This window comes from Esox lucius, chromosome 17 (genome assembly GCF_011004845.1).
Source record: "Esox lucius isolate fEsoLuc1 chromosome 17, fEsoLuc1.pri, whole genome shotgun sequence".
Lineage (NCBI taxonomy): Eukaryota > Metazoa > Chordata > Actinopteri > Esociformes > Esocidae > Esox > Esox lucius.
The window spans coordinates 39,151,636-39,175,637 of NC_047585.1; the positions used below are offsets into that span (position 1 = coordinate 39,151,636).

General features: G+C 41.9%; 1 protein-coding gene across 3 annotated transcripts in view; it reads right to left on the reverse strand.

Moving 5' to 3' along the window:
- Positions 1–201: 201 nt before the first annotated feature.
- Positions 202–24,002, reverse strand: part of chchd6b (coiled-coil-helix-coiled-coil-helix domain containing 6b) — a 91,334-nt gene continuing 67,533 nt past the window's right edge. For all 3 annotated transcript variants that reach the window (XM_029113766.2, XM_029113767.2, XM_029113764.2), the window contains exon 9: positions 202–826. In XM_029113766.2, the coding sequence (XP_028969599.2) occupies positions 802–826 (25 nt within the window). In that variant the 3' untranslated portion in view covers positions 202–801. The remainder of the gene's footprint in view (positions 827–24,002) is intronic.

Consider the following 24,002-nt stretch of genomic DNA (forward strand, 5'->3'; position numbering starts at 1 on the left):
TACAGCTCCAGAAAAGATTAAGAGACCACTGCACCTTTTTCTTTCCTTTCCAAAAAAGTCAAAAAAGAAGGTTCTGAGTGAGGAACAGAAGGTTAAAATTAAGAGACCACTGCAAATTGAACGCTTCTGTTCCTCACTCAAAACGTTCCTTTTTGATCTTTTTGGAAAGGAAAGAAAAAGGTGCAGTGGTCTCTTAATTTTTTCCAGAGCTGTATGTGAGTGCTTGGGAAGGTACATAATTTCCTGAAGAAATATTGGTATATTATTTATATTTGTGGGTTTATGTACTGTCTTTATGTGTATATTTGTAGACATGTAGATGCATATGTATGTAGAAATGTGCGTATGTATGTATGTATGCATATGCAGTATGAAGTTATTGAAGTATTACTGTTAATGTGTAGCCTCATTAGGAAATACATTTATTAAATAAAATAAAACCTTGGTCACAAAATAACAGATATGTTCTTGATTTGCATTCAGCACAGTGTCTATCTCAGTCCGATCTATGTTCTCGTGGAGTCGACAAATTGCATGAATCACTGGACATATTCATAATATTTCAGTATTCCAGTGTATCAGAATAATACTTTGTACAGTGTGAATTCCTTAGACCAGAAACTACATTGGACCAACTCTTTTACATAGCCTCTGGTAGTAGGGAACAGCTGACATAGTTTCACTGGCTCAGTCTCTATGCTTGACAGAGGAGTATGAGCGGTCTCACAGCTGCTTCAGGGCCAGGTGAGCTGAATCCCTGTTACCAACAGTAGATTCCAGGTCAAGAATCCAAGAGAATTTTCAGAGACATCCGGGCGCTAATTTTCTGTGGAAAACAACGAGAAAATAAAAATAAACATAGACATTGATTAATGCGTCTTACGTTTCATTGGTGATATGCATTTAGAGAAAAAAATACATGTATTTGAAAATGTAAATGCGCTAGATGAATACATCCAATTTAACATATTGTAGAAGGCATACATATTTTAACCAAAAATAACCAGAGATGAAAGATTTGTGTTTCTGGGAATGCATCTGCCCTTCAAGAAAAGTCTTTATTTTTTCTTTTATGAATATGCTTAGCAGCACAGATAATTTTACCAGGTTGATGTACTAAGAACATCTTATTTACTGTAAAGACCTGGGAGCAATTAGGGTTTACTGTCTTTCCTGGTTCTAATCAGCTGATGATTAAACCCAGGATACCTTTCTTTAATGGCCCAAAACTCAAGACCACTATTGGCACTATTGCACTTTGGTTTTAATTTGTATTTTCTACAACAACAAAAAAATAAACACACATGGAATCCTGTCCAGATATAAAAATATATAGAGAAAACACATTTAAAACAAAAACCTTCTGTGCATTCCAGGACTTGCAAAAAATGCAAACCTCCCGATTTAGGAGGGATGAGTGATATAATCTATATGTGAATAATACATAGAAGGACTATCCTCAATGACCTCAATTACGAAATTCCAAATTTCTGTGATTTTGATGGTATTGACACATATCACAGGATGCATCTTTAATTAATAATATATAAATGGGTTAACACATTTCAAATGAAGTAACATTTTTTTTTTGTTAGTGGTTAATATAGAGTGCTACCGGATGTATTTACGACCAACTTGTCCAAGCTCTCATACATTCTGTGTTACATAAAAACCTCCTCCGCCTCTGTTCCTCCAGCCAAGCCCTGCCGTTGGAAAGCCTGTCTCCCAGTAGGGCTACCTGCCATCAAAGCATCTGGCTCTGATCACCATATCACAGGACCCCCCCCCCCCCCCCCCCCGTTGTTTGTTTGAGCATTAAGGGGGCTGATTTCCAGTTTTTATGTTAACCTGGTTGACCTACATAGCATTACACAAACCTCCACTCCTCATCTCTCTGAGTGAACCCGTTGTTAATATCAACACCTAGGATACCTTTAATGAATGATTTAATTACTGGAGCCTCTGTTCAGTTGGTCCTGTGCTTAACTTTAGGGGTTCAAAGGTGAACAGTAAGGCATTGGACCTATGAACCATCCTTGCTGCTTCTGCCTGGCAGGCTCCCTGCTCTTCACTGGGATCCACTGCCCCTGAACCTATTACGTAGGGTGAGAGTCTGGCTTACACAACCTGCCGTCACTAAGGAGATAAGTTAAGCAGTCTGTTAAGATCCCTTTGATGGACTGGGTCTAATCTTGGCAAAGTAGGCGGGGCTATGTTTTTGCTGGTTGGCCCAAGTGACACGCAACGGAGACGCAGTAGATGAACGTCTCCTAAATAGTGTCGTGTTTGCAGATTGTGTGACCTTTCAAGTGTGTGTTAAGCTGTTGGTTCTATATACACATTCCCTGGGTTTAGAGTTCACCCCTAAGCGTAGTCAAAGGTCCACCACCTTTCAACGTCACCCTCCAACCACCTTTCAACGTCACCCTCCAACCACCTTTCAACGTCACCCTCCAACCACCTTTCAACGTCACCCTCCACCACCTTTCAACGTCACCCTCCAACCACCTTTCAATGTCCCCCTCCACCACCTTTCAACGTCACCCTCCAACCAACTTTCAACGTCACCCTCCAACCAACTTTCAACGTCACCCTCCAACCAACTTTCAACGTCACCCTCCAACCAACTTTCAACTTCCCCCTCCACCACCTTTCAACGTCCCCCTCCACCACCTTTCAACATCCCCCTCCACCACCTTTCAACGTCCCCCTCCACCACCTTTCAACGTCACCCTCCAACCACCTTTCAACGTCACCCTACAACCACCTTTCAACGTCCCCCTCCACCACCTTTCAACGTCACCCTCCAACCACCTTTCAACGTCACCCTCCAACCACCTTTCAACGTCACCCTCCAACCACCTTTCAACGTCCCCCTCCAACCACCTTTCAACGATAATTATAATTTCAAAACACATGTCCATACTTTCAGATTGAATTGACAGTATTTTATATGATATGTTGTACATACTGTTCAACCTTAAAATACTGTTGGTTGCCACAGTAACAGTTGACAGGAAAAGCCATGGTTGTGGTAAAAAAAAAATATGATCAACTCCTCCAGGCGAAAGCCTGTCTGCTCCGAGAAACTGCCATCACGGCTGACAATTCCATGGTGTCTCCCTCCCACAGTGCAGGAAACCTTGAGCCTAGACAACATCCTGTCGTCCTTCGCAAACATCAAGGCTGTGACTCGCTCCTGCAGGTTCATGCTCTGTAACATTTGCCTCACGCAGGTAGCAGCGCTTCTCAGGCTCTCCAATGTCAACCCTCTCAACCCGATCACTCCACTCGCATTCTCTACAAAACCATGGTTTCTTACCAACTTAACAGCAACGCGAAACTCGCTCTTCATGCCTTTTCGGAAATGCTGAAACCCTGTATGACTACCCAAGCTCTCCCTTCCGCCAACTCTGGTCTCCTGTCTGTCTCAGTCCTCCGAGAAGGCACCCCCCCCCACGGTGGAGCTGTCACCATGCGGCACAGAGGCAGGACACAGGCGCAGAGGTTTTCAATAGCACAGGTCATTTAAAAGAAGGACTCACGAAAAACACAGCCGTCGACATGAAAACAATGACCAACAAAACACACTCGGGCAGGAGGAACTTAAACAGAGACACAACGAGGGGGCAAACAAAACACAGGTGAAAGTGATAATGACAAGACTAAACTGAACAGACTAAACTTTAGAGTACTCTTTTTAAACTGCTGCTATATACAGTGTTATGTATAATATTGCTTCCTCTTCTTGCTATATTTATGATGTGTATGATTTCTTCTCCTTAAATTCTCACTAGACAGTTGTAGTGTGCTATCAACTGCTGCTAGGTCACACTGTTATGTATATTACTGCCATACCTAAATGTTCAGTAATACTACCAAGATTTCTACTAGTTTACAGTAGTCTTTTCTTTAAATTGCTGCTAGTGTGCTGTCATGTACAGTGGCTATAAAGTCTACACACCCCTGTTAAAATGCCAGGTTCTTGTGATGTAAAAGAATGAGACAGATAAATCATGTCAGAACCTTTTCCACTTTTAATGTGACCTATAATGTGAACAATTCAATTGGAAAAACAAACTGAAATCTTTGAGGGGGAAAAATGAAAAACTCACAATAACCTGGTTATTTTCCATAAGAATTTCACTGTGCAGGATGACGCTGTGTTGTTTGGTGCATTTGACAAATAAACCCTGAAACATAGAAACAGGTAAACTAGCACGTAAACACACATAACACAGAAATGGAACGACTGTTACAGGAGCCTGTTTCTTTTTAAGCTAGGACAGCAGAGTTCGCACCTACCTTCAGAAAACCTATTAAATGGTGCCACAAATTACTTAAGCATCTAGCACTAACTATATTACTTCACTGAGTAAGGTGTCCTTACTAGTACTGAGTTAAGCGGATGTCCCACAAGCATCATTTCAGTAGCTGCAAAACAGCCCAATCCAGCTCACCCCAAATACGTTCTACTGGTTTGATATCTAAGGACGCTACTCAAGTAAACTAAATCAGGGTTCCAGACAAGGGTCACTCAGGTTTCTAGTTATTTTCAGCTGATAGGAGTGGAACCCGCTATATCTGTCTGAAGCAATAAATCATGTTATTGAAAATGACTATTCATTTGTGTGTTCTGAAATGCAGTCATGCACATCATTTCTGTGGCGCACCGTTATATGCCTAATTGTGTCCTGTCTTTTAGCTTGCACAATTATTGACATTCTCTCCAAACTTGCTCGTCAATTATCCTTTTTTACCCACTTACTGGACTGTTTTGTTTGTCATGCCACATTCGGGAAATGCCAGACACCGATGCGTGTGAAGGGAGGTGCTATTGAACAAGGACAAGCACATCTACCCACTACAAGTGGGACCCAGCAATCTGCAAAACCCAAAGGCCTCAATAGTTGTTACAGAACACCGCTCATTCTTAGATCAACCGATGACATCAGAAATACTACTGTGGTGCACAGTTATGTCTGAAACACAACTGCTCACCATTATCTAGGGAGACCCGAAAACACTCAAAATAGTGTCTAGTGGTGGATTTTCCCTTTAATGCCTATCTGCCCGTTTTATATAGCGAGCCACGGCCATGTGACTCTCTGCCTTTAGGGGTGATTAGATTTTCATGAATGGCACAGTGTAACTAATATACTGGCCATTCTGTGTAAATGCACTGAATTTAAGAATTTAGTTGCTTGACAGTAAGTTTGGCTAAAGTGCCTTTGGAATCACTAAATGACAAAGGAACGACATCAGTGTGCAGTAAATCTCAAACAAATCCCAGAGCTAGATCAAATCCCAGAGCTAGATCAAATCCCAGAGCTAGATCAAATCCCAGAGTCTGGAAGGTGACAGTTATGTGTTTCCATCCCAGAGAAGGACATTTTAACCCTAATTGCTCCTGTAAGTCACTTTGGATAAGAGTGTCTGCTAAATGACCAAATATTAAAAATAAATAAAGAAATTAGGGATGTGAAGTCATGCTGCAGTCAGTGTATGTGTGTGTGCGCGCGCGTTCAACCGCATTAATGTTTAAACACAGGCTAAATATGCCGAGAAGGCACCCCCCATTCCTCAGTCTAACGGGGCACTACCAACAGTTCACAGTTCACGTAATTCATCTGAGGTTAACAGACACAGAAATCCTTGAACACCGCCTTACAGTAAGACAACAACAACAGCAGCAGCAGTCAACACCTATCTCTGCCAAGCCTTAAGCTATACAGAGTTTTCCATTTTTTTCCTAATGAAACTAGAAATAGTTCAGAGGGAAATGCGAATCATTTGACTCTGCGTGTGTCCTTTGAGATAGCGTACCACGCTCTCGCAGTAAATTCACTGTGTCTCTGGGGGGTGTTGGGGGGGGGCTAAAAAGAAAGAGAATACAAAAATAACAAGCTTCCTCGCTCCCCAGTCTACCTCACACAATTTAACATGTTCTCTAGCTTCAGCTTCAAACTAGCTGCAGAGAATTGCTTTCCTCACAGTCCCTCGAAACACAATTCAACGAGGGAGAAAACAGACTACAATAGGGTCTCATTACAATATGTCAAAATATAGACGTTTATCCACTGTAGTTATGTCATCTAAACTGACTTACATTTTGTGGCTAGTGTCCACATTCTTATGCTATAAAATCAACATTGTCTGGATTTAGCTCTATCCTTGACCTGTTTTAATAGCCTGGGTATTAGCCTGGGTAGTTTACATTTCACTCCCTGTATCCCATGTCATGTAAAAGGCAAGTGGTGAAATGTTAAAAAGGCTGATAACCAGGCTACTAAGACAGATCTAGGAGGCTGGTATAAAGGTCACTAAACTACGTTTTAACAAAAAAAACGTACAGACCAAATACAGACCAAAACAGATCAATGAAACAAAGCACTGCTATTACACCAAGCTCATCTGAACATTTGCACTCTTGGATCATGAATCAGATTACATTAATCAAATATTACATGCATGTAAATACTATGATTCATGTGGTCAGTTTCCAGCTATCTTTCATAGCCCTGTTTTAAAAGTCTCAAACGAGACACACTTGTACTAGGTCACACATGAAATGTTAACCATCTGGACAAGACAATTAAAAGCTCTTAAGGAGATACGGATGTCAATGTACAGACGTTACTTGCTTTATCAGCTCCAGGACCTTTGATTTAAGAGGAAAAGAAGAGGCAGAGACAAAAGATTCATAGAAAGTGCAGAGTATGGGTTATGACTATGTGACAAGTGTGAAATAGCTAGCATTTCAATTGGTTACGTCACTCGCTCATTGACCCTGAAGTAGTTGTTTCCCTTGCTTCACAAGGGCCCTGGCTGTTTTGGGGCGATGTTATTAATTCTTTATGGGTGACAGTGGTCATTCTGTTAAGAGGATTGTTGCTTCGAGCGCTCACCTCCTTCACTTGGTCGCTGCGTTGCCATGGTCACACACATTCCATATTTGCAGCAGTAACATAGATGAACAGAAGTTAAACTAGCGGCTAATTAGTTTTGTCTAAATTACACTGAAGGACGTTGGAAATACAGTTGCATTACTAAACCAAGGTAATATTTTGTAGAAAGCAACTTTGTCATCAATGTTGTTGTTAGCGAGTAGTACGGAATAGCTAGCAATGTGACCGTAATCTAGCTAAAAATTCAGTGGTCTCTCCTCAATATTAATTAACTAGTTAAAGTTAAGACCACATACGTTTTTCATTTCTCGTCAATACATTTTCTGATACAACATAGTGTGTTGTTTAGCACCCAAATCCCATACCCCTGCTGCCCCTTCTGACCAATTATGTGTGAAAAAAATCTCACTGACCTAGAAATCTCTCAAACACAATAACAAACCACCTAAAGGCTCCCAAGGGGGAAATGCACCTTTAAGGGATTGTGACGGCTGGGCTGATGTTTTCCTCAGAGTGGGAAGACCAGAAACCCAAGTAAGATATTAGCACATAGCCGTCTGGCTCTGAAGTCCATTCCTTATGGAGAGCAGCACTAAACAGGCCCTGACAGACTAGCTCCACAAAACATCATGCTACAGCATACATTATTCATCATGTGCTGAGCTGGGCTGGATGTGGGGCCTTGTCAAAATGTGAAGGAAGGCACATGGACAAGAGAGAAGGCAGGGAGTCTGAAGGAGGAAGTGAGAAAAGGAGGAACAGGGGAGAGGGAAGGATGAAGAGAGAAGGAGGGAGAGAGACAAAGAAACTGAAGGAAGGAAATAGAGAAGAAGTGAGGAGAGACAGAGGGAAAGAGAGAGTGAAAGTGCAAATGTGGTACAGGAAAATGCCAGAAAAACAACTTCTAGCTCAAACCAGCTGACTTTTAAGACATTGAGAAACCTATGTATCAAACGTATTATCAAAGCAAAAGCGGACTACTAAGTAAATATGTCTGTGATGTGATATATACCTGTGATGGTATGTCCTTCAAAATCCTGAAGAACAGGGCCTCCAACACACTGCCACAACAGATTGTGTTGGACATTCTGCCTGTTACTGATCAAAATGCAATTGCTGATGTCTTTAATTGCCGATTTATTGCAGCAGGTGAAAAAAAACAATATTTTGGAAAAGAAACCCCAAATGACAGAGGAATATATGATAGAGGAATACATGAAAATTGAATAATTTTGCAGGAAAACTCAAATTTTAACAATCAAGGGTTTTTGCTAAGTTAGTTCAATGAAAAAATGGTCCTTGATTCATTGCTAGTTATAGACACTAAGAAAACCAAAGGGGCTGATATGCTGGATCCAGGCTTATTGGTTAGTGCTGCTCCAATTACCTATGAGGCTCTAATGAGTACAACATACATTTTGGACGTTATCCCTAAAGTCTAGAAAACCGCTCATGTGCTCCCACTGCATAAGGATGGGGACACTAGCATCCTTGATTACTATCATATCTCAATCTTGTCATCCCTTGCTAAAAAGCTGGAGGCATTAAATAAATTAACAGTAACATTCTTTTTCATCAGAAAATTGCATTTTGAAAAGAATTCAATCTGGTGATAGACTGGCCACAGTAGCCTAATTTTACAGCAACTACGGCAGTTGTAAAATATATCGTCAAAGCCTTAGATGTGATATTAAGCTGTGTTGCTCTGGTTGTTGACCTGTCGAAGGTGTTCGATATAGTAGATCACTCAGTCTTATTGAAAAATACGTTTTCATTTGGCCTGGCCAAGGACACTTGCCTCTGGTTTCCAAATTACCTTAATGACAGAACACAGGCTGTTGCAGCTGATGGAATTAAATCTACATTTCTTGTAGTCCACAGAGGAGCTCCACTGGGTTCAGTTTGTAGTCCTATATCGTTTACTATATATATTAATGAAGTCTGTAACTCTTTAAGAAATTGTGCATTTCATGTTCATGCTGATGACACGGTACTATACACTGTGGCTCCCTCTGTTTAACAAGCTGTTGTACACCTGCTGTCTAATTTTACAACTGTTTCAAAAGTCACTAAGAGAACGGAGGTTGGTATTAAATACACATAAAACTAAGTATATGCTATTGTCTAGGTCACAGAACCTAGCTTAGAATGACCCTAAAATTACAATTGTAATGTTGCTTCTTTACAAATATCCCGGGTATTTGGTTAGATGGAAATCTTTATTTTAAAAGACGTGTTAGTGAGTTGGGGAATCTAAAGATTAAAATTGGTTTCTTTTATGCGAATAAATCATGTCTATCACGTTAGGATATAAAATATATTGTGCAAGCAACTTTCATGTTGCTACTAGATTATGGTGATATTCTATGCATGCCTCAGCTTCTGTACTCAAATCTCTGAATGTAGTCTGTCATTCGGCCTCGTGTTTTATCACTGGTGCAAAATTTGACACCCATTGTTGTATGTTATATGGTTCAGTTGGCTGAGAGTCATTTACATCTAGAAGGGCCAGACACTGGTTGAAGATTTTATAAAAGGCAGTCATGCAAAAACCTCCTGAATATCTAACTAATAAAATTAGTTGGAAGAACAGGAGATACCCAATGAGCTCTCAAAACTGAACAGTGCTGGAGATACTGCAGGCCTGTTCAGAGCTGGGAATAACTGCTTTTTGTATATTTTGCCCTGCCCTCAAGGGATGCCATTCACAGTGATCTTAAGTTAAATATTTTAGTGCCTATAAGACATTTCAAAGTGCTTATAAATTAGCTTTTTATTGTGAGTTGTGATTGTTTTCTCAATGTCTGTTTTATTTCCATTTCGTATGTGTTTTTATTGCTGTAACACAAGGCTCAGCTGCAAAAGAGACCGCAGTCTCAGTTCAATTCTTTCTAAAAAAAAAAATAAAGTAAAGGTGGATGAAGGGAGAGAGGAGACCGAGAGGACGGAAGAGAAAGTGAGTGAGAAAGAATGGGAGAGAGATGGAAGGAGACAGAGAAAGGGAAGGAAGAAAAGAGAGCGAGAGAAAAGACAGTGGAGGAAGGGATTTGAGAGTGACACACTCATTGACCAGCACGCACGCACACACACACACACACACACACACAAACAAAAACATACTACCTTAATTACCACTGCAGCAAACTAGGGAAAACGTTTGGAGCTGGTTGAATCAAAATCTGTCATAAAATAATTGACAGATTTCTACGCGAGCAATCTCAAATCTGCTAATATTACAACATGAGCATTTCCTCAGCATTAGTGTGTTTCCACCAAACTGACTTAGGGAAAGCAGTCCCTGGTGACAGGAAAAAGTTACATTTTGCTCAATAGCCATGATTCCCACTCCAGCCTTGGCTCATAACGTCTGGTCTCGACAGCTCACAGATACAGTGATGGAAGTAAAGTCTACACAATGCTATTATGGTGAATTAAATCTCTTGGGTTTTTTTTTTGGTATCAATCATTATTTCACCAAAATAAGAATGTCAATTTAACATTGGAAGCTCATCAATGTGTACTTCTGTGGTTTAATGACAACAATGCCAGCCTGTGATTGGTTAATACTTAGTTATTTCCTCTGGGCCCTTTTAAACCCCTTGATATTCTGAATTGTCGTGTGAGGGCCCTGGAAGATATTATGTGACTCCAACTTTACTTCCATTTCACGGTTATTATCTCAACACTTGCACATTCCAAGAGGCAATCCCAAAATATTTCACCTAACGCATTTTACAGAACACAACAAAAAGACACACCTTGACACTTGGAATGTTTACCAACAAATGTGCCGTTTTCTATCGGTCCTAACATGATTTTCCATCCGACATGTACCTGGATAGAAAACCTAGTTACTCTCATGAAATACAATCTTAGTGCCATTTCCTCCACTTTCGAGCTGTCACTCAAGAACATTTGCAGTTGAAAGGGGCCACAACACCGCAAAAAAGACGTCGTTATGGCAGGTATGGTCCAGTATCCACTGAAAGCCAGCAGAGGAGGGGGAGAGAGGGATGAAGGATAGAGAGCGCTATATAGAGAGTGAGCGTGAGAGAGGGAAGACTGAGAGGTAAAACTGAGAGTGAGAGAGAATTGAACGAGAGAAAAGGAAAAACACCAGTCTTCAATTATGATCAGCCTCAAGACCACATTCCGCAAGACGGGCGACATTTGAATAAACAAAGGCCAACAGTATTGTGGGTAAAAATAGAAGCTGCAGGGAGAAGCTGACCCCAAAATAGACGTCGCTAACTTTAACCACGAAGGCCGTGAGGCAATGCACGTCATTTTAATCTTGTTACGTTCAGTAATCGCCTAACTGAGGCTGCTCACAACATGTGAATGTGTGGGAAAATACAACCGTGTAACTGTAGAAGTAGGAGGGTTGTGACTGTGAAGATACAGGCACGTGGCTGCATTCGAGACATCTGAAATGGATACGTTTGAAAGACAGGAAAGGTTGGCGAATCACATGTCCCCTAAGCAGCTCTTGTCAAACACCGGATGATCCTGAATAGCGGTAGTTTGTACTGTGTTTTCCCATTATCAATACTAACACTTCATTTAGGCTTGCACACAAAAGGAACCCTAAAATAATGATGGTTACAGATATATAGCAAATAGCCTTTTAGAGATGACAGGTAGAACCAAAAAGGGTTATACCTGGAACCTCGCCCCAAAACAAAAAATAAATCCTAATGGTTCCCCAAGAACGACAGCCAAAGAACCCTTTTGGAACATTTTATGTTCATCAGAGCATGCATGCCTCTGTGAAGCGAGAGTGGATGTCATGTCAGCGCTACATGGGCCTTCACTGAATTCCCAGAACACTGCATCCTACTGGATGCAATGCGGGTGGTAGGGATGTTCTGAGAACGGCCTCTTTGTATGTCCTCTCGGTGCTCTTCATGCTAAAAACGTTCTGCGCCACACCGCTCTCTGGATAAGTAATAGTTCTGTCAGGTGTTATTGCTAAAGACTGCAGGGCACTTTAGAAACGGGAAGTGATGATGTTTCAGTCCCATCACATTCAGTTCCCCCTGAGGACATGGCTTCACTCTATAAGCTCTTGCCTGCACTAGATTCCACAACTACAAAGTAAAAATTGGGTATTGTGAAAGTTGATGAAAACAGCTATTTGATTTTTCGTCTTAAGTTGAGGTTAGGTTTTGGCGCAGGGTAAATAGTGACCTCTTATACAATTCTCTTCCAAACTGAACCCAGAGAATAGACTGGTTACATGTTTGGCACTGTTGTGAGTTTGAAGGATTCATTTGGGATGAAGTTAGGAGAAGCGAGTGTGATTTCCCCTGTGGTGGAGCTCCAGGCTAGAAATGGGTGCGTCACGCCCTGATTACCCCAGCCAGGGTGAGCTGTGTGTGGGGAAGGAAAGCATGGAGAAGCCTACTTACCTGGTGCTCATCCATGGACATCCAACGCTCCGGACTGTGGGAATGAGTTAATCCTTTAATGACTTCCCGAGATGGGAGCGTCGGATCGGCTTACTGTATGGGATGGGGCAGGATAGGGGAGTGTGAGAAAGGAATGGAGAGCTTGATAGCTCACCTTAACCCTGGGGCATTGTAATTATATCTGCGGATGAGTCCTTATAAACACACACACACACACACAAACACAAAAATACACAAACACAGAAGATGATTCACCCCAGACTGACTTTGATTTTAGACATTTGTCGTGTCTCATAAATGTTGATATATGGTGTGAAAACTAGCCACCAGGGACAATGGTGAGTGCTATTACAGACATGTAGGCTTGCGGTTTTCTCGGGTGTGGTGGACAGCGGATGGCTATAAAACGCTCAGAATGGACACCCAACCTAACCAGCAGACAGAGTCGCAGTTGGAATGAGAACATCAGAGTTTTGTTAACAACGCCTTCATTTGAGCCTGGACTAAACTGGAAACAGTATTTCTGTAATTGCCTGCGGTAACTGTTTTGTGAGTTTTTTCTCGTATTTGTGGGGACCCCATATGTACACATAAACCCCGGAGAACATACACACCCACACCAGACATACACACTGACACGCAGAAACACACACGTCCCAGGTAGGTAAATTGCTAAAAAAAAAAATCTACACAATAAAAAGGCATAGACCTTGAGCCTGCAGGCCTTTCCAGTAGATGTGGAGCGAGGCACGGATTTCTCGAACCATGCCCCTGGGCCAGTAAAATACCCGAACTCTATGGGCGGGAGGGAGACACATTTGGTTAACTCCCAGCAAGGAAAACGCGCCCATTTGAGCGATTCAGGGGTGGCAGGGTGTCGACGGTGTGAAAGGAAATGGGCGATAAAATCCTCATTTTCACTCATTGCCAGGTCATTTATCTCCTTCTCGGTGTTCAGTGGTCGTGGAACTGTTTGCAATGGCACTGGGGCCGACTCAATTCAGAGCTTCATCTATCATTTTAGTCCTCCGCTATTCCCTCTCCCTTTTACTCCATCATTCTTTATTTTCCTCTAACCACATTCTTCGGCAGAACAGGACAGTGGCTGGCACCCCGAAGCAGCCACGAAACTAGAGGGGACAACCTGGTGTCTGGACCAGACCAAAGAGTCTCCGTGATTCAGTGGCGTGGTAGGTCACAGAAGTTGACTTGCGCTGGGAACATGTCACAAGGGGGGTGGCTGAAGGCTTTTAGCGCTCTGCTCATGACAGGATGACTCAGCGTCCTCGTCGGCCCGGGGGGGCTGGGACCGCTAGCCGACAGCATTAGCTGGTCGGGTCTCAGCGGCTGTTTGGGGTCACGCCGCTGCCTTGGCTAACCGCTCGTCGTAAATTAGCGACGGCCATCCAAATTGTTTGAAGGTCAAGAAAATAATAAAACATTCACATTGTATATGTTTTTAACCCTTCGGATATTGACGGGTTTTAGAAAAGGTTTTACAGGCACACACCAGTGGTTAACAGTGCGGAGGTATTTTGGTGGGAAATGCGATATCACGTTTATTTAGTGTTTATTTACGAATGCACTCAAGCATACATTTTGTTATTCTGTCAGGTGTGTTTCATACAGTATCAAGTCAAGACTAACATGTTCCAAATTAGCATATATACATTTTCAGAACAGAACAGGTGATGTCTTGTATGATCCTTCCCGTTACGTCTCCTAGGGCTGGTCAATTACCCTTTCTGTGGACTGTACAAAGCGTTCCGGTTTACCCCTTAGGACAAACATTTAAACCAGACCGTGATGGAGGAGGTGAAGATGATTGACCGAAGCACACCACCGCGATATGATCCACTGCATCGCTCCTGGTACGTCATGAGCACTGCACATAGGGAGGCTGGCTAGTGCAAGTTCCCCGACAGAGTCAGGAATTAAATAGTTTAGTCATGATTCTCTAAAGCAAAGGTGACAGAGAGAAGTCCCTTTTCGTTTTCATCAGACGTTGTACCCAGGTAGGTGGGCGTAGCTTGCCCATGTTGTGCCCCTTCACATGGGCGTAGCCTGCCCATGTTGTGCCCCTTCACATGGGCGAAGCCGGTCGATTTTGGTTGTGAGGGAGCACACTTGGAAAGGATGGATGAGTGTCACAGATACCTTGCATTCGGAAGCCAGTTCGCCTCCGCCTCCCCCTCCCCCTCCGCCTCCCCCTCCCCCTCTGACTTCCAGTCCCACAGAGCTCGGAATCTGACTATGTCAATGACCGTCCTTCACCGTATATCAGTTTCCAAAGTTGCTTTAATTGCAGCGAGTATAATCTGTAAACATTTCAACTGTATCAAATGACACAACAGTCCAACAGCCATAAAAATAAAATCTTTCTTGTGATATAAGCGGAGAGACGGCGTGTTAAATCCCCAACGGAGCAGTCACATTTATACAGATGCAATAAAAAAGAAACTTTGTATCCATCCAGGCCATTTCAGCCATTACCAGGAGCGTCTGACAGGTCATTATAAATGTTTCCGCGGTCGTTATGTTTACAGGAAAAAAGCAAACGGTACAGGGAAAAATGGGAGAGGGGCATCAGAGTAAAACAAAAACAATCAATCCAACAAGATTTGAGTGTCAAGTGGATTTTGTACCCATCAGACTCAGGAAATAGACTGCTGGAAAATACAGATCTTCAGGTGGGCTGGGCCTGTTTGTTGCCTCACAGATAGCCCAGGCTTGGAAACACAGACAGATACACGTACTGTAAAGCAAAATACAATGTATAGATCAGATATTACTGCAAATCATGTGGCCAAATAATAATATATTAACAGAAGGTATACCAATTTTAGAAGAAAGCAAAATAGAGGTGCAAGAAAGATATTAAAGGTTAAAAGGTTTGTTAAAGACACAGCTAGTACAAACTGTAAAATTATTGCTTACAAGCAACTCATTGAGGTAAATAGATTGTCAAAAGTAAATATTTGCAGCCCTGATACAAGAATAGAAGCAACAATTAAAACCACAGAACAGGACTGAATAACCCGGTCAACCTCCTATATAAAAACCATGCTCGGCCTAAACTGACCAGTATAAACTGTAATATGTATCTTTTCCATTTAAGGGCAAAAGGTTTGACTGCTACCCCAAGGGGAATTCAGGATAGTAACACATTTTTGATGTTCCATTTCCCTGGCAACGGTGTGTATGAAATGATATACAAAACTTTTTATGCTTCAATTTGTTCCTTCCAGTTTAAACTACTATAAACAATTCTTGCAAAAAAAAAGCTCAATATAAGGGGAATTGAACAGTTGGCACTGTCCAGACTATTTCACAATGAAATAGCATCAATGGACCATCTGTTCTGGCACTGTCCAGTTGTGGCATACTTCTGGAATCAGGTTCAGAATTTGTTGTTGGGTCATGATGGCTCTATTGACATGAACATACAGACAATGCTGGTTGGTGATTTAAAGAATCATGGTCAATCAAGGGAAAATGTGGTTATTCTCTTGGGTAAAACATTAATGTTCAAGGCTACATCTGAAGAGACGGTATGACTGTGAAGGTTAAAATATTTAGTAAAGCATCACAGCAAGGCAGAGAGGTATATTGCTTGTGGAAATTTAAAGTATTGCGGTGTACTGGGAAAGATACATTCTGGAATGTGGATGGATGGATTTTAAAAGGGATTTGAGTTGGGTGTTGGGATCGCTTTTAGGTTCAGGCATTATCGAATGGGGTAGGGTTGGGCGAAGGGCTGCTCAGTTATAGGTTAGGGTGTGTGTGTGTGTGTGTGTGAGAGAGAGAGCGTGAGTGTGCATGTACATGGATGTATGTCTTGATCTATGTGTGTGTGAGCATAAGCATGCTCACACGCACGTGTATATAAACATGGATCATATGGCGACTTGAGATCAAGAACGGTAGGAACTTGAATCAAAAAGATCAGTGGGGCAAAGTCAGCACACGGCACACTAATATAGGAGACAGACAGTCACTCAAATACACAGATATAGATACTCAGACAATCAACCACACAGAGATAGGTACTCAGACATCATGCCAAGATCAAAAGACCTATCTGAGGCAATCAGAGGAAAGAATATATATGACCTTGAGTCTGGGAGAGGCTACAAAGCCATTCCCAAGCAATTTGATGTAAGTTATTGGGCTGCCTGATGGATCATCAACAAATGGAGAAAATTCCATACCACTGGCAATCACCATAGGACAAGCTGTCCCACCAAATTCAGCCCAACTCATAGAGTCTTTAATAACCCCAGGGTAACTTGGGGGATCTAGAGGCCTCTCTAGCCACAGTTAATGTTGAAGTGCATCAGTCAACAGTAAGAAAGAATCGGCAAAACGTGGCCAACATGGGAGGTCAGGAAGGATGTAGCCTCTGCTCTCAGAAAAAATATGTCAAGACGCGACTGGTGTTTGCCAGACAACAGCTGGGTAAGGACAAAAACGACTTGAACAATGACAGATGAATCAACAATGACAGATGAGTAAAAGGTTGAGTTGTTTGGCCGCAATGCCAGGCAACAGGTTTGGTGAAAATGAACACTTTCTTTGAAGGTAAGAACCTCATACCAACTGTAAAGCATTGAGGCGGTGGCATTATGGTTTGGGACTGCTTTCCCACCTCAGGGCCTGTACAACATCACTAAGTCAACCATACATTTTATATTGAACCAGATCATTTTTAGGAGATTGTGAGGCCGCCAGTCAAAAAGCTGAACCGAACATAGATCTCGACATAGAACAATGACCCAAAACACACAGGCAAAGTTACCAGAGAATGTCTCTAAACTAAAAGAAATGGAAGGCTATGTAATGGCCAAGTAACAGCCCAAATCTAAATCCTATCAAAATGCTGTAGGGGGAATTGAAGTGAGCCATGCATGCAAGAAAGCCCTCAAACATGACACAGTGGAAGTAGTACTGTAAAGTAGAGTGGGCAGAAATTCCTTCCAGTCGATGAAAGAGACTGATAGACAGTTACAAGAAAAGGCTATATTAAGTTATTTCAACCAAAGGGACAAAACACCAACTATTGATTGTAGGGATGTACTTATATTCTCCACACAATGAAAATGCATTGTTTCTTTGAGACAACTGTTAAAGTAGTTTACCTTGACCTGTCAATAATGTTGAAGTGAAGACTACATATCCATATGTCGAAAAAGAAACAAAACAACTTTCCAGGAGGTATATTTACTTTTTCACATGACTGTGTATATAGACAGGCAGGCAATGCAGTTTTACCCCATTGCCAAGCACAGCAGATGGGTGGACCATCGATGCACAACACACGCAGGCGCTCACACACACACACACACACACACACACACACACGCGCGCAAGGCCAGTGGCAACGTCTCACACTCCACAGACCCAATGTCTGGAAGACTGTGGCCTTGTTTACACCCTCTAGTAAGTGGTGTGTATGTGTCTGTATGTCAAAACTCTCTAATGTGCTGGATTACTTGAGGTCAGAGAAAAGATGTCTATTTATGGTGGTCCAGTATTCAGCTGTGGAGGCACCGAGCAGAGCTAGGAAATCCCCTGACTAAACTACAGATACCTTATCACACTGTACACTGCAGTAGTTGCATAAAGAATCTATTATGTTAAGCAGACCAAGTCCTTTCCAACCTTGTCCCTGTTTGAGGAGATGATCCAGCCTCATGTGAGTATGATTAGACTGTGATTTGCAGACAAGGAGTACATTGTTACAAACCCAGGATCTTAGGGACGGACAGTACAAGCAGTATGAGTGGTCCTAAATCATCAGTGGCCCATTTGGACTCAGTTAAAATACATAGAAATACAGACAGGACTCTGAATGAAAAGTTGTACTGTGTTGAGAAGATAAATTAAATGGTGTGATGTCAGGTTCCAACTTCTCAAACCACCCTCAGTGGGCAGCTCGGCAGAGACGGCAATGCTTAATGCTTCATCATCACTTCATCACTAGTGTAACAACCTTGTTTCACTATTGTGTAACCGCAAATCAGTGGTCATCTCAACACAAAATTACACAAATGTGCAGCCTGCACCTGTAGAGTCCCTTTTGAGGCAGTAATTTACACTCACCCCCTATTGACCTTGTCTGCAGCAACCCATACAGCTAGGCAGAGCCCAATGAATGATCCGGGTCACAGCACCAATGAAATGGCCTTGCTTCCTATTCTTTCCAATTGCCCCATGCAGGATCAGACCAGCGGTTCAATCCACTTAATAACAGTCACCCACAAAGCATTGTTAACATAAAAAGTCCCCACAAAATCCTGGCTCTTACAAAACAGAGAAACTACATCTTCAAGGTTTCAAAACAAGTGACATCACAGATTGAAACCCTACCAGCAGGCAAGGCAAACTGGCTAGCATTTACCACAGATGAATTTACCACTTAGTCTGATTGGTTGTTTAAATAACTTAAAAATACCATTACTGGCTTGCTTGAGAAGTTAAGCAGGGTTGGGTCATGCCGTTACTAAGATGAGAGATCAGATGTTGGTGGAATGGGCATAGCTGCGGAAAGTGGAGTTGGTGGTGGGTTCTGCATCCCCTGACAAGTTTCTAAAGTTACATTGTAGCTTCTGTCTGCCAACAATGTCTGCCAGTACAACTGTCCTACAGCCAATTGGCATGCACCTCCTGGCCATTCACCACCACTCACTTCACCATCCCCTGATCAAAACATCTCATGGCTATGGGAACTGGTGTTAGGGGGCTATTAGGAGGTTGTCTTACCTTGGGTCTAAGGTCTCAATACCCCAGGGCAGTGATTAGGGACTATGCTCGGTGTAAGGCGATGTATTCCTGATTGGACGTTAAACAATGGTCGTGATTCCCTGCAGTCACTAAAGACCTCATGGCACTTATCATAAAAGTAGGGGCATTGACCCAGATGTCTCGGCTAAATTTCCAGTCTGGCCCCTATAACAACATGGCCGCCTAATTGGCTAATACATCCATTCTCCTCTCCTTGTTACTATTCCCCATGTGGTTCCTGTAAATGAAAGTGTTCTCTGTCAACCTACCAGGTAAAATAAGGCTTCATTAAATATAAATATGTCCATCCCTTACTCTCCTCCTTTCGTTGAACGAGGCAGGAATAAAAGTCTGCTCTAAAGCAGTGCGATGATAGTGTGTGCAATGTGATTACATTATTTACCACCAGGGACAATGCCTCCAGTCTGTCTGCTAGTTGTTATCCCTAGACACCTTTAATTAGTAATGGCTAACCACGTATAGCGTTTTAGTAATCAGCGACAGAACGGCAAGACACAGTGGGGATTAAAACAACCGAAAAAAGGACACGTTTACCATACCAATGCTAAGAGTCGTGTTCACTGGTCCATGTCTCGGCAACTCTTGTCTCTTTGTGAGCGACATAAAATGACGCATCGCTGTCAGGGCGCTCCATCGCGATTCAGTCAATGTCGCTGTTTTTCATGCAATTTTTTCATTAATCCATGGCACAACATTATAATAGTTAGCAAACAATTTAATGGGAAAAAAAACTAAGCAGGAAACTGCTTCACGTCACGCTAGTTTAAGCAAGAAAGGTTATTAAGCTTCAAAGAAATTTGAATTTTGCCATGACCAGGAAGACGGATGGATGCGTTCTATCTAAACAGGAATGCATGCCCACACCGTCGACTGGCTGATTAGGCGATCTGGAGTGCAGGTACTTGATTTTAAAGCAAAATGTGTGTTCATCATTAGAACTAAATATACCCTCTAGAATGATTACATGACCATTCCTCTTTTTACATCAAACCCACCTCTGGAGTTTGTGGCCAAGAAGTATTTGTCTTAAATAAACAAACTTTCTCAAACCCCAGGTACTGACGTTTATGTGTTTAATTTCTGGCACTTGGTCACCTGAATATTCAAACTGCTGCAATTCTCCAACTGTGATTCATGGAGAATTTTCTTTTTTCCTCTCAAACCATACAACCATCAGGCCTTTGGGCCCTCCTCTAGGCAGGTTGATCACAGATTTAGTGTTAAACCTCATAGTGATTGCTCAGACAATGGAGAGGATTATTTTTTATTTTTAAGTTCAACTACCTTGTGTCTTATTTCATTTGCCTGTTCTCTGAACGTCCCTGGACAGATGACAAAGGGACAGTTGGCACACGAGTCATCTCCCACAAGTGAAACAGGACTTCACGGATGACAAAAGAGTTCCTAACAACTCAGACAAAGTTAAAAGTTATGAACCAGATTTTTGTTTTTGCTTTGGCAATGATTCTAGATGGCACTGTAGCTACCACACATTGCTGCACATTTTCCTGATTTCACAGATGGACCGCTTAGAGGTTGAATCATGTGGAAAATATTCATTTTAAACACTGATAAAACATACTTTTACTCACTATACTCGCAAGCCAGTCACAATGTTTCACAAAAATTGAAACTAACTGGAAACTGGAAACTAAAGCATTTCATGATAGGACCAATTCAAAATCTTAACAACTGAATTGGTCACAAGCAAGAGGTGGAGGTTTTTTAAGCAATGGACATAGGATTATAGCCACTTTGAAATAGATGTCTATTAGGAATAGATGGATATTATATGTGTGTTTCTGGGGTAGATTACCCATTTAAGAGATAGGGTTTATCACACATCAGCGTCAGGTAGCTGCTTTAGCTCATTGTAATTATAAATCGTATCAACTAAAAAGTCATTTTCAAAATGAAATGTGCATATAAAACGCCTCCACACTCATCACCCACAAAACATTGAAATGATGCCATCCACTTAAATAAAGCAAGCTGGAAAGTAAGATTAAGTCGAGTGGTTGGATGAATGGAGCAGCTTTAGCTAACATCTGTTTTGAGGTAAACGCTACACAACATTGTTTTATTGTTGTGATGTTTAATGGCTGACTCAGAGATCCTAGTATTTTAAATCATAATTCTATGAGCAGACTGTACTCATGAAGGTGGAACTGTGCAACAGATGAGGAAATAGTGTTATTAACTTTACTGCTTCATTTTTAACAATTGCGCCTTGTGACAGGGTAGGCATTTGGCTTTGTCCCAATATACAGGCTACACTTTTTACATTATGTAGTTCTGTGTGTTGCCTTTTCAGCTTGCATTTGAATTCCTTTGGCCATTGAAAAATGACAATAGGTTCAAAACTACCACCTAATTAAAGCAAAGAATACCACTTAATTAAAGGCAAAGAAATAAAACCCAAATGTAATGTTTCTTCAAGGACCAGGCATTAGTCATCTACTAGAATGTTGTGGTGTTAGATGTCTAATAGAATCTAGGTTTGTTAGATGTCTACTAGAATGTAATGTTGTTAGATGTCTAGTAGAATGTTGTGGTGTTAGATGTCTAGTAGAATGTTGTGGTGTCAGATGTCTACTAGAATGTTGTGGTGTTAGATGTCTAATAGAATGTAGTGTTGTTAGACGTCTACTAGAATGTAATGTTGTCAGATGTCTAATGGAATGTTGTGGTGTTAGATGTCTAATACAATCTAGGTTTGTTAGATGTCTACTAGAATGTAATGTTGTTAGATGTCTAGTAGAATGTTGTGGTGTTAGACGTCTAGTAGAATGTTGTGGTGTTAGACGTCTAGAAGAATGTTGTGGTGTTAGATGTCTAGTAGAATGTAGTGTTGTTAGATGTCTAGTAGAATGTTGTGGTGTTAGATGTCTAGTAGAATGTTGTGGTGTTAGACGTCTAGCAGAATGTTGTGGTGTTAGACGTCTAGCAGAATGTAGTGTTGTTAGATGTCTAGTAGAATGTTGTGGTGTTAGATGTCTAGTAGAATGTTGTGGTGTTAGATGTCTAGTAGAATGTTGTGGTGTTAGATGTCTAGTAGAATTTTGTGGTGTTAGATGTCTAGTAGAATGTTGTGGTGTTAGATGTCTAGTAGAATGTTGTGGTGTTAGACGTCTAGTAGAATGTTGTGGTGTTAGACGTCTAGTAGAATGTTGTGGTGTTAGATGTCTAGTAGAATGTTGTGGTATTTGATGTCTAGTAGAATGTTGTGGTGTTAGACCTCTAGTAGAATGTTGTGGTGTTAGATGTCTAGCAGAATGTTGTGGTGTTAGATGTCTAGTAGAATGTTGTGGTGTTAGATGTCTAGCAGAATGTTGTGGTGTTAGACCTCTAGTAGAATGTTGTGGTATTTGATGTCTTGCAGAATGTTGTGGTATTTGATGTCTAGCAGAATGTTGTGGTTTTAGTTCTAGAATTTGCACATCAATAAGTTAAAATGGCCAGGGTTGTTTCAATGTCACTTCCGTGGACGTTAGGTTTCCGTCAGTTGTTATTAGATCAGAGTGGCTGCTAGTTTCAGGTCTTCAGAGTCTTTGTTGCGAAAGCCTTCATGTCACAAGGACCTGGGCTAATACGGCCTTATTATGGACACTAGCCTCATTATATTGCTTTGTAGTACATAGAGACACTGGTCAGTCCTGGCTAGGCCCAGACGAGTCAATTCACCATCTCTCCAAGGACTTCTTGATTCACAACATGAAGTGTCAGCAGTTTGCCCTCACTTTCAACCCCCTGCTAGCCCCGATCTATCACACTTCCAACAAGTCCGTTCAAGCGGGCCAAGAACTTCATGTCGAAACGGAGCACAACAAAAACTGCAGGATTCATTCTGCCATCAGCTTACTTCGTATTAGCCCGAAGGCCAGTCTCTTTGTGCTATTTAGGAAGACAGACAAACAGGTTCTGGACCTGGCTTATGTGTTCTAGCCCGCGGCACCTGCAAGTCTCTCGATGTTTGTACACTATTTTTAAACTAGTTCTTCAGGTGCGCAAGTGCCTGGCAACTCGCATGCATTTATGGCACCCCACCACCAGCCTCCTCGTTTACGGCTGTTGGAAGGAAGCGAAAACCCGACAATGGAAAACCCCCGAAGACTAGCCGCTTTACTGTATCGACTCAATGTTAGCGATGGCTTCTTACTGATGAGACACAACAGGCATTGGTGGCGGTAGGCCCTGAAGAGCTCCCACACTACGAGGGCTCAGGGTTGGTGTCCTAACCCTCTTACAGGGATGGTTAAATCTCTACATACATTGGGGCCCGGGTCCTTCGGAGAGAGGGGGGTGTTATTATGAAACGTGTCAGTGTTTAATTCCGTGCCCCGGCTATGAAACATTGCATGTCCGATGTTTTCGCGGCTCAGTGACATTCACACATTAAGAGGCTGTGTGAGACACCGCTAGAGGCTGGGGAGATGTGTTGTATCTGGGTCGACATTTATCTTCCTCTCAACACCTGTAGCAAAAATTGAGAAACACACACACAGTCATGCACAAGGCACACTAACACACACCTAAACTTATTACTACAATTGTACAGAATTCCCCCATTCCCCCAGAATTCCCCCATTTTCTGCATGTTAACACTTTGTAAAATCTAATTAACAGGTCATTTGTTTGACATTTGAATGTGTTTAAAAAAAGAATCTGAGATGCAATGTTTGGCTGGTGTGTGATGTCACAAAGTTGATCTGACTGTAACAGACCAATGACTGTTCACCTAGGCAAGGGGGCAGGCTCTAGACCAGGGCAGCCCAACCCTTTTCCTGGATATCTGCTGTCCTGTAGATTTTCTCTCCAACTTTAATTTAGCACCCCTGAATCTAATAACTAGCTGGATGAAAAACAAAATCGGTTTTGT